The sequence below is a fragment of the Panicum virgatum genome, chromosome 3N (assembly GCF_016808335.1).
Source record: "Panicum virgatum strain AP13 chromosome 3N, P.virgatum_v5, whole genome shotgun sequence".
Taxonomy (NCBI): Eukaryota; Viridiplantae; Streptophyta; class Magnoliopsida; order Poales; family Poaceae; genus Panicum; species Panicum virgatum.
This window is the reverse complement of record NC_053147.1, coordinates 22324481-22341155: the sequence shown is the minus strand read 5'-3', so window position 1 is coordinate 22341155 and position 16675 is coordinate 22324481. Positions and strand designations below refer to the sequence as shown.

At 47.9% G+C, this 16675-nt stretch overlaps 2 protein-coding genes across 5 annotated transcripts; one reads left to right on the top strand and one right to left on the bottom strand.

Annotated features, from left to right (window-relative positions):
- Positions 1-7136: 7136 nt before the first annotated feature.
- On the top strand, positions 7137-8594 carry LOC120667668 (protein SCARECROW-like). Its single transcript, XM_039947697.1, has one exon. The coding sequence runs from the start codon at positions 7137-7139 to the stop codon at positions 8592-8594; it is 1458 nt and encodes a 485-aa protein (XP_039803631.1).
- A 381-nt stretch (positions 8595-8975) lies between these two features.
- On the bottom strand, positions 8976-15065 carry LOC120665122 (probable galacturonosyltransferase 7). Of its 4 annotated transcripts, none has more exons than XM_039944565.1 (10): positions 14690-15065; positions 14473-14501; positions 14329-14376; positions 14079-14138; positions 12295-12358; positions 12170-12219; positions 11645-11949; positions 10525-10879; positions 9897-10442; positions 8976-9689 (listed from the first exon to the last, which is right to left on the bottom strand). In XM_039944565.1, exons 1-10 carry the CDS (start codon positions 14844-14846, stop codon positions 9408-9410), a joined length of 1896 nt encoding a protein of 631 aa, XP_039800499.1. In that variant the 5' UTR covers positions 14847-15065; the 3' UTR covers positions 8976-9407. The 4 variants fall into 4 exon arrangements, with proteins under 4 accessions (XP_039800499.1, XP_039800501.1, XP_039800502.1 ...); XM_039944567.1 differs by having other exon boundaries at positions 12316-12358; XM_039944568.1 differs by having other exon boundaries at positions 11645-11940; positions 12316-12358.
- Positions 15066-16675: the final 1610 nt, after the last annotated feature.

Here is a 16675-nt window from a genome sequence, read left to right as displayed (position 1 = left end):
TATATATATATATATATATATATATATATATATATATATATATATATATATATATATATAGAGGGGGGTCAGCCTGGGATATATACTAGCTAGTGCATCAATACATGGGCCGTTCTATGTTTGTTGGGCCTCCGTGGGCGCGCTTTGCCATTCGAAAAAATTACGCCGCTTTCCAGTCCTAAAATAAACGGCTTTTTGGGTAAGTTGTTGCCTTGGGCCTTGGTGGTGGCTGCCGAAACTTTTTCTCATTTTGTTGGGCAGGGCAGGGCTGCTCCAGTCAGTCGTCGTCGGTCCGTCACCCCCGGTGGTGTCGCAAATTGCCACGCCGTTGCAGGGAGACCCTAGCAACCTATCTAGCTGCTCCCTTGCTACGTATAGTGCTGACACCGCACGTAGCAAATGTAACGACGCGGTGAACAAACCGATCACATCATCTAGAATGACTTTGGACAAAAAATTGCTAGAACATATTTTTACATTGATACCATATAATTCTGATATGAATATTTTTATAATATAAATCTGTTTTATGCATCTATCTTATTGACAAAATTTATATATAATTATTACCCACGTGCTACTCTACATCCTAGGTGTAGCTACACCCAACTAATTACTAAATAAAATTTCAATAATAACTGCTGCACGCGATTACTGAACACTATTTTACAGAACGTAATTCAATAATTCGACAACTTGGTTCAGAAATTTCTAGTCAGTTCGCACAGTAATTTTGACATATGGATGTAGAATAAGCGCTACATCTAATAAAGTGTAAACTAGCACTACCATAATTATTATTGCTATTATTACTATCACTATTTTTTAAAGGGTCTCAAAACCCAACTATAATCCCTCGCTCCCGACCTCGATCTAAATTCTCGGGACCGTCCCTGCACTGCGTACACGTAGCGGATGACGCATGCGCGCACTGCTGCCGTCCGATCGATGTTTGTCCTCGTGCGTCAAGATATACTACCAGCACAGAGATTAACCGGGCAGCAGCAGCGGGGGTCGAGGCGGGGCCACCGTCGTTGACGCGGAGCGCCGCCTGTCGCCTAGTCGAGCTCGCTTAGCGGATTAACCCTTGTGCCGCCGGCAGCTGATGAGCTTTGCTCTGTCTCTTTGTCTGTCCGTCTGTCTGTCTGTCGGCGCTACATGTGTCTAACTACCCTGGAAGGGTTGCCATCAGTCGCGCGCCCATGTACGCCCGCACCTGGATCCCGGTGATGCCCATTACGATCCAAGCACACGCATTATTTGTTAACCTATAATCTATACATATATATACAGTTTGCTGGCACGGCCGCCGCCGCCGGCGAGCTGCGGCGTCGTCATGCATGCATGTACATCCAAGTCGTCGATGAGAGAGAGATGGAGGTCGGAATCGAAGCAGCAGATACTAGCTTGGATTTGGTTGTTCTACTCGCCGGCTGTTTCCCTGCTGGGCTTGTCTGTCTATGAAAAGATCCTACCCAATCAATGCAATAGCATCTCCTGTCCTGCGGGCCCAGTTTGGCCACCGGCTGCATATATCATCAACACCCCGGCCGTATCCAGCTCGATCGTCGCGTGTGGAGACGATCGATGATGAAGCTAGCTTGGATTTGTTTCTACGTATATATATACTCTTCACCAGCTGATGCTTGTTGATTGATTACCCCGATATGAAGCTCCACGTGACGTAGACTACCGATGTCTCCTTTTCGTTTTTGAGGACGACCACTGATCGACCATCTCCTGCATACGACCATGGATGTGCAGACAAAGGAAGGGGTAGCCGTCAGCTTGATCGATCGGGTTTTGTCACCGATGACTGTGTCTCGATCGCGCGCCTTCGAACGACCAAGCCCCAGCCGTACGTGTCAATCTGATCCACCACCGGCCTCATCAACAACAGTTTTTATATATATATGCCATATGAATATGATATATAACACGCATGGCCTCGGTCAAAAGTATATATATGCGTAGCAAATCTGTAGCTTGCTTTAATTTCTTAGCGCAAAGAAAAGGATGAGCTTGACATTTGGAGGCAGGAATGAGCGCGACGTCCGGGGCTTGGCCATGTCAATCGCGCGCGGCCAAGTGAACCGACGCGGCCTTTCTCAAACTTTAATTTCAGGCTGCACTGCACCTAGGTGTACCAGAGAATATCCCTAGCTCACTGGTTTAGTGGTTTAATTGCTGCATGCATCTACCATTGATACTCTTCTTTTTGTTAGGGCACACAGCGCATCACTCTGTTTATAAATAAATGAGTAAAATGTACTCAGGGTCCTCAAACTTTTGGGGACCTCCCATCTACGTCCATGAACTATAGAAGCAATTATCTAGGTCTCTGATCTATTGCTGGCGTGCACCAAAGGTCCAAAACTAGTCATGCCAGCACCAATAGCTGACGTGGCCATGCCACGGTGGCAGCCGGTTAACATGGCCACGAAAACTTTTCAAAAAAGCCCGGTCCCATTTCTGTTTCTCACTTCTAGCTCCTTCCTCTCCTTGAACAAATAGAGCAGGGCCGCATGGGGAGTGCCAGGCTGGTGCCCGATTCGACGGCGGTGACCAACCCGTCGGTGGGGAGCACAAGCCCTGTGCGGACCTGGACCCGGCTCAGGCTCCATGAGGGATAGGTTGCAACGGGTCACCATCGGAGAAGGGTGGTGAGCGCGGCTGCAGCCTGACGTCGAGGCATGCGAGCGATGGCGGCGGCAGCAGTGACGTTGAGGCGCCGGAGGCGTGGACACCGACAGAAGACCACCGTGGGCGCGCGAGGGTGCGAGGAGCGCAGAGCTGCGCGCCGGCTGCAACGTCCCGTACACGCCCGCCTCGCTTCACGGAGGGACCCGCTCAATGGCGAGGCGGCGCGGGGCGGCGGCGGCGCAGGGGTGGCGCGCGGTGCACATGCGGTGGCGGAGGCGTGAGGGCGCGGCGGCAAAGGCAGGCTCGGCCGGCGTAGCGGCCATGGCGGGCGGCGGCGTAGATCGGCGCAAGCAGGGATGGGGGCGGACCGGCAGCAGGGCGGGCGTGGTGTTTCTTCCTCCTCCCATCCCCCATGGCTCCACCCCGCGCCGCCACCCCACCCTCGCCGGCGGCCACCCCTGTCCTAGCGACCAGCCACGCGGCCGGCCTAATTCCGAGCCGATCGGACACCCACCTCTCCCCTGCGGCCTCTCCTTTCTTTCCCTGCGCGCGGTGGCAGGCGGGGCCGCGAGCGGCTGCGCGCGCCGGTCGACGGTGCGCGAGTGATGGTGCGTGGTAGCCGGCAAGGGCGCGTGAGCAGCGGCTTGCGCACGAGAGACGGCTCGCCTCGCCCGGCAGCGGCGGCGGCCCCATCTGACACCGCGAAAGCCACCCAACCCTCTCTGCTGCCGCGCCTTGTCGTCCACTACACGCCCACCCGCCTCGCCACCCGCGCATCGCACGCCGCGCCCACCCGCCTCGCCACCCGCGCATCGCACGCCGCGCCCACCCGAGAGCTCGGCGTCGCCTCCCGCGCCATTGTTGTGTAGGAGGCGAGCTCTGCCCCCTTTCGAAATCTGGCGACCTCACTCTGCCATTCTCCGATTCCCCGCACCAGTAGCAGCCCCGCGACCTCCTCCCTTGATTCCACCCACTGGCCGCGTGCGCCGCTCGCCGGAGCGGCCTTGTGCCGGCCACCCGCCACCACCCGGCGCCGCCATCGTCAACCTCCACGGTGAGTACCGGGCGCCGTTCATTTTCTTGCTGACAAACCATGGTTAGCGCGGGTGAGGGACAGCAATGGTCGCCCTGGAGGCGAGACGGCGGCGGCGGCCCGCAGGGGAGACTGGGGCAGCGGAGGACGCCGCCGCCGAAGTGCTGGACCTGGAGGTCCTCCACACGGGCGACGAGGGGGAGCGTGGCTATAACGACCCGGTCCGGGATAATGGCTAAGATTTATTATGCACGTTGAGTAAACCACACCTGCTAAATAACTCTCTTGCGCTTTCGTCCTCGCTTGTGCAAAAGGTTGCAACCGGAGTTACTAGCTTCGCAGAGACCGGCTATTTAAGCTGGTTCAACTCCCTCTCGTTTTTCAATTTGGGACTAAAAGGCACTACCACACGGTGCTACAGTAGCTTCGCTACAGTAACCATGCGGCCCACTGGCCCACTGGGCCGTTCTGTTACAATCACCTACCCTTTAGGATTCGACACCCCCGTCGAATCATCGAACCAGCTTACCCATACGGGACACAGGACCAGGATCTCCTCTCTTGGCTCACGACTGTATGTCCTAGTGCCAATCAACACATGTACACGTCCGTGCGTCCAGTGCTAACGGCACATCCCAGATGCCCGCGCACTGACCTGCACATGCCCGTGTACATGCTGGGCCCGTGACCCACACCTACCCGTGAAACTGCGAGAGTCGGCTCTGATACCAATGTAACGACCCAGTCCGGGATAATGGCTAAGATCTATTCTGCACGTTGAGTAAACCACACCTGCTAAATAACTCTCTTGCGCTTTCGTCCTCGCTTCGCGCAAAAAGTTGCAACCGGAGTTACTAGCTTCCCAGAGACCGGCTATTTAAGCCGGTTCAACTCCCTCTCGTTTTTCAGTTTGGGGCTAAAGGTCAATGGCCCGTGGTGCTACAGTAGCATCGCTACAGTAACCACTGGCCCACTGGGCCGTTCTGTTACAGTGGCGATGGCGGGAAGCGGCTTGCGCACGCCGGAAATGAGGTCGAGCAGGTGCATCTCGCCACGCTCGTCCGCGGCGATAATCGCGCCGCGTGCGGAGCCGAGATGCACAAACTGGCACGGGTTCACACGACCGCGGTCGGGGCACACCATTAGGCGGTCGCCGTCGAGGGCAAGGTTGGCGCTGACATTCGTGGGGAGGAGCAGCCAAGGGCAGCTGCGGCGGGCAGTGAAGGCAGCTGCGGTGGTGCGCCAGGAGCCACAGACGGCGTGGAAACGGAGGAGGTCGAGGCCACAGACGGCGTGGAAACGGAGGAGGTCGAGCAACGCCAGTGCGCGTCGAGCCCGCCCAAGGCCGCGGCGATCTGCACATGCCCATGGTTGTCGTCTCCTGCTCACGCGCCCGCGTGCCACGGCGGCGACGGCAAGGCTCTGGTACGGGAGTGAGAAATAGAAATGGGACATGACTTTTTTTGGAAAGTTTCTATGGCCATGTTGATCGGCTGCCACCGTGGCATGGCCACATCAGCTATTGGCGCTGGCGTGGCTAGTTTTGGACCTTTGGTGCGCACCAGCAATAGATCTGGGATCTAAATAGTCGCTTCTATAGTTCGAGGACGTAGATGGGAGGTCCCCAAAAATTTGAAGACTCTGGGTGCATTTTACTCTAAATAAAATATATGGACGGTGTTTATGTTAGCTGAATAAAAAAACTCCATCCATCCACTTTTGATAGCTATATTTCTAAAACTTAAATATTAAAAAAGATAGTTATATTTGCAATTAGCATGGGCTATATCAATAAATAGCACTAGTGACGAGGAGTTCCTAATTAAAATATTAGAGGACCAACAAAAAAGTCTGTGTTGCATTTATTATATGATAAGTAAGGTTATTTTTTATCATTATATTAAGGTGAAATATAGCTAATGTTAAAACTAAAAATAAAATTAGGACAGCTAGTTCAGCTTTGTGTTCTCTCTGCTTCTTATATGGGATCTGACGTAGTTAATTAGTCTCCATCCTTCTCAACAGCTACAGCAAATAAATTTATTTCTTCTCCCAAACTTCGCTCTTACGCGGAAACCCGGTATGGTAATATCTAGCTAGCTGGTCCAGGTGTTTTCTGGAAGAGCACGGAATCGTCATAACTGATAACAGCGGTGAAACACCACACATTAGATAATCACTGCGTTCGGCTGGTCTCCAGCCCTCCAGCGCTACAGTATTTCCCTCTCACATCGCTCTAGCTCCAGCCACCAGCCAGATAACAGTGTTTTTCTCTCACACCACACCAGCTCCAGCCTGCCGAACGCAGTGAATAGTAGTAAACCATGATTTTGTTTGGTTAACAAAAGCAGCTTAGTACTTTGGTAGGATCGTCATCATGTATGTCACTAATCCCTATAACTTTGTCATTGGCACACAAGACCGGCATGTACTTTGCAAAACTATGTTCATTATTAGCCTTTTTTTAACTGCAAGACATTATTAGAAGACATTAGCGCTCTAGAACGAAGCAGCGGTACCCAATCATCTCAATTTATTTTTAATGCCCTGCCTCCTTGTGACCTAGGACTCCCAATGGCTCGGTTTCGATTTTCTCTGTGTGCCCAACATTGAGATGTACATCACAAGCGTGAAATATAGTTTCATCTCTCTCTAGGAACTAACGAAGAAAGAGGAAGCATACCATTATACATTAAGCAGTTTGCGCAACAATGGCATGATCGTCATAACTTCCTAATTCCAAGTGTCATTGTCAGTAGTTTTAATACACTGTAAGTGCGTGGTAACTTATATTGCTCTTTACGCGCATACAGATCATACCCTTAACTAGAAAAGTAGAAATGAATAAAAAAAAGGAAACGAATTTATTTCTCTCCGAATTCCCGGAACATTCCAGATGCTGCAGTTTAAATCTGCAGTGAGATTAAGAGCTAACGAATTATCCCGACTTAACTATTAAGTTGCATGCACTAACACATTCAATCCAAAAATTTATGTCGCCAGACCTTAAAAGCGAAAATTGGAGTCCGCTGTAATTATTTTATTTAATCGTGTCTGCCAAGATTTGAACTCGAGACTTCTAGCTAATACCATATTGAATTTTATGTACTAACCAATTCAATCCAAAAACTTAAACGATGATACTTATATTTCAATATTAACTACTAGTAGCCCCCAGATAAACACTGGTGACCAAGCAGCTGAAAGTGCCGGCCAAGCCTACGGGTCAATCTGGATGCCGCTCCAAGAATCACCAGGCCGATGTTTCGCAGATTCCTGCCGTGCTTGTTCTGAAACTGCCACTAGCTTCCAGGTTTGACCTAGTTAATACCCCAGGTCCAAGTCCATACATATAGTCATGGCTCTCTTTGCTCCCCTTCTCTCTCCAACTATGCAAAAGCAAAACCCTAGCTGATTGAGCATCAATCATCTTATGAGTACAGGAAGGGGCGGCTCAGACATGCAAGATTCTCTAAGCTTGATGCAGTTCCATGATCCGTACATCTACAGCGGCAACGCTGTCGTCGGCGCCAACCTGCCACTGTCGTCGTCATCACACTCTTTCTTGCCTCATCACCAAGAATTTGTTCATACGGGTGATCGTTGCCCCGGCAAGGACGTGCCGGAGTTCGTCGACCAGGCCGCGGCCGAGGTAAGCGGCGAGCAGGAGTTGGCAGTAAACAAGGAGGTTTCTGGGAGAGGAGGTGATGGCGCGGTGGAGGAGCATCAGAATGGGGCGGCGACGGCCAGGGGCGAGGAGGAGGCTCACGGCGTGCGGATGATCGCGCTGCTCATGGAGTGCGCGGTGGCCGTGTCCGTGGGCAACCTCGCCGACGCCAACGGGATGCTCCTGGAGCTGGGGCAGATGGCGTCACCGTACGCGTCGTCGTGCGGCGAGCGGCTCGTGGCCTACTTCACCAAGGCCATGGCGGCGCGGCTGATGAGCTCGTGGGTCGGCATCTGCGCGCCGCTGGCGCCGCCGTGCGCGGCCGTCCACGCCGCGTTCAGGGCCTTCTACAACGTCTCGCCGCTCGCGAGGTTCGCCTACCTGGCGTGCAACAAGGCCATCCTGGAGGCGTTCCACGGCAAGCGCCTTGTCCACATTGTGGACCTCGACGTCGTGCCCGGCGGCGCGCTCCAGTGGCTCTCGCTCCTCCCCGCGCTGGCGGCGCGGCCTGGCGGCCCGCCTTTGCTCCGCGTGACCGGGTTCGGCGTGTCGGCGTCGGCGCTCCATGACACCGGCAACCAGCTTGCCGGCCTGGCGAGCAAGCTGAGCATCCCGTTCGAGTTCTACGCCGTCGCGAAGCGGCCCGGTGACGTCGACGCAGCGGCAGCAGTGCCCAGCAGGAGGCCAGGGGAGGCCCTGGCCGTGCACTGGCTGCGGCACGCCATGTACGACGCGGCCGGGGGCGACGGCGCCACCATGCGGCTGGTGCGGTGGCTGGAGCCCAAGGTGCTGACGCTGGTGGAGCAGGAGCGGGGCGGGGCGCCCGGGGACGGCGGCGGCGCGGGCCACGACCACGGCCACTTCCTGGACCGGTTCGTCTCCGCGCTGCACCACTACTCGGCGCTGTTCGACTCCCTGGGCGCGTCGCGGCCGGCCGACGAGGACGCGAGCAGGCACCTGGTGGAGCACGGCGTGCTCGGCAGGGAGATCGGCAACGTGCTGGCGGTGGGCGGGCCGTCGCGGAGCGGGCGGGACAAGTTGGGCTGCTGGCAGGCGGAGCTCGCCCGGCACGGGTTCCTGCGCGCCGGAGGAGCCGGGCGCGCGCAGCTGGTGGCCGGGGCGTGCCCGCCGGGGCTGGGCTACACGGTGGCGGACGACCACGACGGCACGGTGCGACTGGGGTGGAAGGGCACGCCGCTGTACGCGGTCTCCACATGGACGTGGTGCCCCTCGCCCCACGCGCAGCGTTAACCGGGTCAGGCCAATCGCTTTGTGTTTGTACCAGTACAGTGTGTGATACGCTAGAGTGGTCTCTTACAAGTGGGCCCGTATAGGCAGTCTGTGTCTCCTGGGCCGACTTGTCAGTGACCAATTCTGGTTAGTGGTTACTTTTTATATGGAGTATGTTCGTTTGGCTCTAATTTGGTTATCGCAATCAAAAGGATATAGTACTAGAAGAATGGACCAGATGGTTGCTGGTCGCAGAAATGAGGAACTGGTGCCTGCCTTAAAGACTTGCACAGATGATACAAACCGGCTGAGGTGAAAAATACACTAATCATGGTTATAAAAGGTTCCACATGTAAATAAGACAACCAGATAAACCTAGGAAAAACGACAGCAGAGTTCACATGTCAATTGTATCCATGCACGTGCACTAATTTAATTGCCATTAAATCAAAAACTAACGAGACAGTAGATTACAATAAGGCAGGCACAAGCTTATTCTGGAAAACTGTGATTAATATTCCAAAGAACCTAATCTACTGAATCTACATTCTACCACCCAAGACTCAACTAACTACAACACATCCTCAACCAAATTGTGGTGTTGCTCACTGTACATAAGTCAGAAAATGATAGGCAACCTATCTGCAAAAAGTCGCAGCAAATTTCCATCGCATCTCAGCAACATCTTGAGCAATCAGGATTTCTGCACTGGAGTTCCCCTCAGATATAAAATGGAAACTTTCCTTGCATACAAATGCATGCTCTTGCCATTTTTGCATGATTTATCCCTTGCAAACAAGAGTTTATGAATCCCAAAACTCAAAATGTGCCATGTCATGGGTTTACATTGCAATCCATCATAAATACATCATCCCTTGGCAGGTACCTCTTCCAGTATTTTTTGTACCGGTGTATCCCAAGCTCTAACCAGGGTTTCATGTTACCATTGTAGTGCAATATGGCAGCTTTCTTTATAGCACCATGAGCGAGTCCATAGTCATGGCCAAGCCCGAATTGAACCCACTGGCCTTCAATAGGATGGATCAGATTTTGAAAAGCAAGCAGGCCTGCAGGGAGTGCTGCAGATCTCCAGGAAGCTTCTGTGTCATGTCGCAGCTAGTAAAGGCAAGACAAGCAGGAGCTCTATCAGGTCAGAGTTTGCAAAATCCTAGTTTAAGCTAAGAAATGTGCATTAAGGCAGGGAGCTGGGCAACTTCTACTTCTAATGAAAACAAGGAAACAGGTTGCCAATATAATCATAGCATTAATATATTTGAAACGTACAGGAAAAGAGCGGCAATTAAATGTCATTATCAAACTAACCTTCTCTAGAATTCGGTGATGAATTCCAGTGACATCATGTTCCCTCCATTCATCGAGATCAATAATGCTCACTCCAGACATCCATATGCATGAACTAGAATTATAGGGGAAGTCAGGCAAGTATGCTCTGAGTTGATGAAATTTAACTTGACAAAACTGGACAGCACCAATCACTTTTCCCTTTAAGTCAAGGTTCCACAGGAGCGACAAGTCTCTCTGGACTATAGTATCGTCTTCCAAGACAATGACCCTTTTAAGATTGGTAAACAATTCAGGAAGCAAGAAAAGGGAGTGCCCAAACATTGAAATATACTCAGTCCTCGTAAGAGTGTTTAACGTTAGAGCATTGCTATTGGAGGTGATTCGGAACTCTTCAGATGGTGATAATTGATCAACTATCCCATTACCCAAATTCTTCATTTGCAAATATTCAAAATTAAGGACTCTTATGGTAGCTCCCTTGTAGGAATTTCTGATGAACCAGTTCTTAAATGCATAAAAGTTTTGTCCATCGGTCATCAGATGGAAAACCATATTTGCTGATTCCTGAGACACTATCAACAGAACTGGTAAGCGAACTGAAGCAGAAGTTCAAATAATAACTCCAGCGCCATATAGAATGTCATACCTCAGAATTTATCACACTTGAGTTGATAGTCATGGATGACGCAAGAAGGTTGGTGGAGAAAATGACATGGTGTTGGAATGCTGGATTTCCAAACTTTTCAGCATCTGAATGCTCCATGTCAGATGATGCATTGAAGTAATCAACAGTCAATCTCATTGAAAGGCAGTGGAGGCTCTTGGGCAATGTCTGAACTCCAAGCCTGTAAAGATAAGCGCTCTGTCTTGCATGAAAAAGAGCTTCATCTTCAGTCATATCAAGCAACTGCGTCAGCTTTTTCTCAACATTAGTGCATTCTGCGTCACATGATTTAGCTGCAGCAATTGTCTGATCCATCTTGGCCATATTGACTCTATGACTATAAAAATAGCAACAAAGATTCATTATAATGACCTATTCAGCAAATGCAAAGTCAAGTTGGATAAGATCATAACAAGCAAGACCCTTGGGCATAACAAGCAAGATCCTTGGGAATGCGTACTTTTACTTTAAGCTATCAGCTGATTAGCCCATTCGTTACTTTCCAACCCACAACTTAATGCCAATTTTAAGTGACAAACTATCATTCCCAAGATTGCACTTCTAGATTATTCAACCAGACTAAATACTGCTACTGAGGTCCACAAAGAGCAAAGCACAGAAAACATCATAAAGTAATGTCAACTCAAAACACAATCTCAGTTGGGTAAATAGACTATTCGAATATCAATATGACCCTCTTTTTTCTAGTTAATGTAAATGGACCAAGCTGGTAAATGTATACTCCCTCTGTTCCCGAAAGTTTGATAAACAAAATTCGATTAAATATTGGCTTTGATATTAATCTGCTTAGGTATGAGGGCTGGAATAAGAGATGGATTCTACTCTCTGCATATGTGCATATCACACTACTGGGGCACCACATGTCCGTGAAATTTAACTAAGCAACAACTAGGAAGACTGAAATATAACTTGCTACACTTAACTAATAAGATATTTTTGCAGTCAGTGCACAAGGCATGAATTCGAACACTTCTATGTGGACAAACATCTGATCTGTGAAAGTTAGTTGTATTTTAGATCACAAAGGTAGTTATAATGAAAAGTGAAACTGAAGAAAGTAATATTGTAATATCAGACTTACAGTTCAGGAAGATCAGCATCAGATATGGCTTCACTAAGCATATGCCCATGTTCTTGGATATTTTGTTTCATTTCATGTGAAAGGTTTTCCATTCCATCAAGTTTCACAATGCTTGGATAGTAAGCTCTCGCAACAAACAGCTGATCTTTAAGTCGCTTCACTATGAAATCTTTCATGACTTCCTCATGTTCTACAGACCAAAGACAATAGCTTCCAAACTCAAGCTGACAGGATTTTCCATTCTCATCACCAGGTAAACCTTGCTCAAAACTGTCCCTCAGATAAGTGCCAGTAATCTGCAAAAGCTGGCTTAGAAAGATGAAATGACATGATTTTATCATTCAGAACAGTAATCTATGAAATCCATACATTTAAATGATACGTGAACAGCTGTTAATAAATGTTATCATAAGAAACTATCTACATTGTTTACTGGTAAGCTTTTACGATACTCCAACTATACTTCAAAAATGGATGGTAGCATGGTATCGGAAATCAAAACCTCTTAAGTATTGTGACTCTTACATTGAGCAACGAAGAATTTTCCAATACTGTATCTTGCTGGATAGGAGAAGCTGCATGTTAAATAAGAATTAGAGAAATGCAGTCATAGGCTATGAAAGTGGCTGACAACATAAACCCTAATTTACCTGGATGAATTGAGATATTACCAATAACCGTGTCGGATTGACTGCCATTTGTATTGGTCCACTCCTGTTAGATGAATAGTAAACTTAGCAAAAGGATAGGCCCCAGTGCTGCACCTCCCACGTGATGTGGGGTCTGGGGGAGGAATATTCCCAGGCTAGCCTTACCCCCGCATGCAGAGAGGCCGCTCGAACCCAGGTCTCCTGGCACCAGTGGGATGGCTTTACCACTGCGCCAGGGCCTGTCCTCTAATAGTAAACTTAGAAAGAGAATAAAAAAAACAAGTAATGGTATATAAACAAGATGTATGAGACCACACAGTCAACACTTTATTCGGGGAAAAAAACATCACTCTAAGCACGTAGTTTATGTGCTAATAAAAGCTTTCTTTTCAAAAATAAATAAATGAAACAGATTCCCTTGATCAAATCATCAAAATACTACTCCCTCCATTCTCCCTCCATTAAATGTGTGTCCATAGAACACCATGCACACTGACCAAGGAAGCATTAGTCCCAAGTGAAAGTCAATGTGAAATGACCATCCATACTCCTATTATGCATTTAATTAGGGTAATAAGCAGAAACATTGCAATAACTAAACTTTTGCTATCCTCAATGAACAAACATCATTAGATGTTTTCTCCCATAGCCATAAACAAGCGAACTGGAGCAAGTATATTTAGATATATTTATGCGACTAGTTACAGGAAGTTGACACCCAACATATAAGTTAAATTTAGGGGCATTTGTGTTTTTGAACCTACTTTGCATTGCAATTGTGATTTTGCCATCATTTTTTCCAACTTTGTGATTTCACCCCTAGTAAGGTCAAATCACAAAGTTGGAAAAAAGAGGGCAAAATCACAATTGCATTGCAAAGTAGGGGCAAGAGCACCAATTTCTCTTAAATTTAACACTGTTAGCCCAGCCAGAACAAGCTATATATTCTGCATTTCAAGATAAATGTAAGCCAACCACTGAAATTTTCCCTCTCCCTTCCTGGACTTGTGCATGGACTGACACCCTAACAATCCCAAAATAAATCAAATACCAAATGGGAATGGGATTATAGTTCCCACTTAATCACCACAGAAGTTGAAGCTTATAGTTTCTTTCAACGAGTTCATTGGTTCATAATTCAAATTGGTATCTCAAAAAATCAATATAGCAATAAAGCCACAACAAATTACAGTACAAGCTCCAATTCAGGAAACATTATGCAGTTCAGTCATTATACATGGACAAAAGCTTTTTCAAATAGTATTATAGCAATGACTATAACATGAGTAACTCTCTACCGCCCATATTTGGCTAAAATAGATCATCACTAAACAATAATTTACCACCCAAGATGAAGGATTTAAAAGCTCCCACAATCATCATGCCCAATTTGTCACAAAGAAAAAAAACCAATCTTCACAGTATCTCATAATATACATGGATTCACTAAAAGCATGCATTTAAAAAATGAGAACTAAAACTCCTGACATAATATTACTAAAAGTCTAGAATACTGTGTGTTCTTGAATACCAAACGGAAAGAAAAATTTTACTTGCAGACTGCACTAGAATTGCAAGAGTAAATAACAATAGGTAAAGATCGCTACAGCATTGAAACTGAAATGCCTACCCTGAAAACAGTTCTATTTCAACACTGCCATAGGATTAGAGCTGAAGCAACACAAATAGCACAGCATGATAGCAACACACGACAAGCATGCTGCTCTGAAAAAAGTCGTTCACTAACAATAAACCCACAAACAAATGGAATTGCACTTGCAAACCTTCGGAGTAGGCAGCACAAACTCCTTCACGGTGTTGTTGACCTGCAATGTGTCATTTTCCTGGGGAAAAAAACTGCCATCAGTGTAACCTGATTTTTATATTCTTCCAACAAAGGACCATCATTGACCAAATCTAACAAAGATAAAGACAGAGCTAACAACACCCCCACGTGATTGGGACATTTGTAGAATTGGAATAAAAGATAAGATAATCCAGAAATGCCAATTATTAGGAGTTGAGGACCCCTACCTCCGTCGGAATTGGCTCCCAACTACCACCTTCGCTGCCGTCATAAACCTATGCATCAGGAATGCAGGGCAACGTTTAACAACCATCGAATTAGACGGGGGCGGACGACGAAAACACGGCCAATCAGTTTCAATTGACACTCACCGACACAGCGCTCTCGTCAACCAAGTACACTGCAGAGACCAAAGAGATCAACAGAACTCGAGTCAAAATAAATGTTTCTAGCGGCGGGGGTGCAATCAACTCAGCACTCAGATCGCGCTCGAGCCGGAACCGGCGGGACGCCCGGATCTGGGAAGCGAGCGGCGCCGCGAGGGAGTAAGAAAAAAGGTAGGGTTTTGGGGCGGGGCGAGGCACGCACTCGAGGGGAAGCGCGCGTGGAGGCCGAGGAGCACGGCGAGCGGCACGACGACGGAGAAGAAGGCCAGCGCCACCGCGGCGCCCGCCGCCGCCACGCACCGCCACCGCCTCTTCCCCGCCGGGGCCGCGGAGCCGGCCGCCGTTCCCGGGCCCTTCATCCCGCGCCCCCACGCCCCGCCCGGGGCAGCGGCGTCGACTGGGCCGGCGGGCGGCCGGAGCTTCCGAGAAGCCGGGCTAGAAGAGCCGGGAGGCCGCGTCGGCGGGGGCGTCTAGAAGGCAGCCGTGGCGGCGTCCTGGAGCAGGCGGCGGCGGCGGCGGGGCCGTCCGTACATTTGCCCCTGCGCGTTCCCTGGCCTCGGTATTCGTGCGGCGAATCGCCCCCGCCGCTATTGGAAAATTATTTTTGTGCTGCGATGCGAGCGGGCAGCCATGCTGACTAGACGACACCACGGACTGGGCCGAGGAGAGCGGAACATGTGATGCGGCTGCGGCCCACGGTTGTATTACCTGTACCGCACGAGCGTGGCGCCACGCCATTCCCTTCCCTCGGTCCCCCTCCCCCATCCCCACCAATCAAAAACAAAACGCATCCCCTTCAAAAAAAAATCAAAAACACATCCATAAACCATGGGTGCTACGAGCATTTGTATTTATTTATTTATACAACAAGATGACATGCGCTACTATGAATGATGCATGGTTACGAATCCGTATCCGCTCAACTCCGTCTATGAACGGATTGTATCTTAGGGTGTGTTTAGTCCGCGAAATTTTTTGGTTTCGGCTATGGTAGCACTTTCGTTTTTATTTGATAATTATTATCTAATCATGGACTAATTATGCTCAAAAGATTCATCTCATCATTTACAGCTAAACTGTGCAATTGGTTATTTTTTTAAAAGTACATTTAATACTCCATGCATGTGTCTAAAAATTCGATGTGACGGGAAATCTTTGCTATGTACTAATTAGGACTAATTTTGCTATTTACTTAAATATATATTATATCTAGATACATAGCAAATGCTATGGATTTTAGAAACTCAAAACGACCTATAATCTGGAACGGAGTGAGTAGTTGATTGTGTTCCTTATGATGGAATATAGAAATATAGATATCCAAATTCGAATACTCAAATCAGGACGAGTGCTCATATTGTTCAAATTGTCGATATAAAATTGAACGGAGTATGTTGATGTGTTGATTTACTAGAGACATGTTTTCAACTCTTTTTTCTAGATTTTAACATACGTTCTTGATTTACCAAAGTCCAAAGATATGTTTCCAAGCAAAAAAAAAACATAAAAAGAGCTTAAAGAATGTAGAACTTTACAACGGGCCTCCAGTTTACTTTTTTTTTTGGTGAGTGCTTATACGAGTCTATAGTAGTGACCAATCATGCACCCTTTGTTATGTATCTTGGCAAAATATTTGGATAATTGATGTAAATCCGGACCTTAGAGCACATTCAGGATGTGTTTAGTTCGCGAAAAAAGTTTGGGTTCTAGGTACTGTAGCACTTTCGTTGTTATTTAGCAATTAATGTTCAATCATAGACTAATTAAACTTAAAAGATTCGTCTCGTGCCAATCAGTTGAACTGTGTAATTAGTTATTTTTTTAACTGTATTTAATACTCCATACATGTGTTCGAAGATTCGATGTAATAGATACTGTAGGAAAAAGTTTGAAAACTAAACAGTGGCGGCCCTGTTTAGTTCCCAAAAATTTTCTTATAGTACCTATCACATCCAATCTTTAGACATATGTAAGGAGCATTAAATGCAGTTGAAAAAAATAACTAATTACTTAGTTTAACTGTAAATGACAATATGAATTTTTTAAACCTAATTAATTCATAATTGGACATTAATTACTAAATAACAACGAAAGTGCTACGGTACCAACATTCAAAAAATTTCGCGAACTAAACACAGCCACATCGAATCTATAATCCATTTTTTTCTCTGCAAAGCTTGTAGCGTGT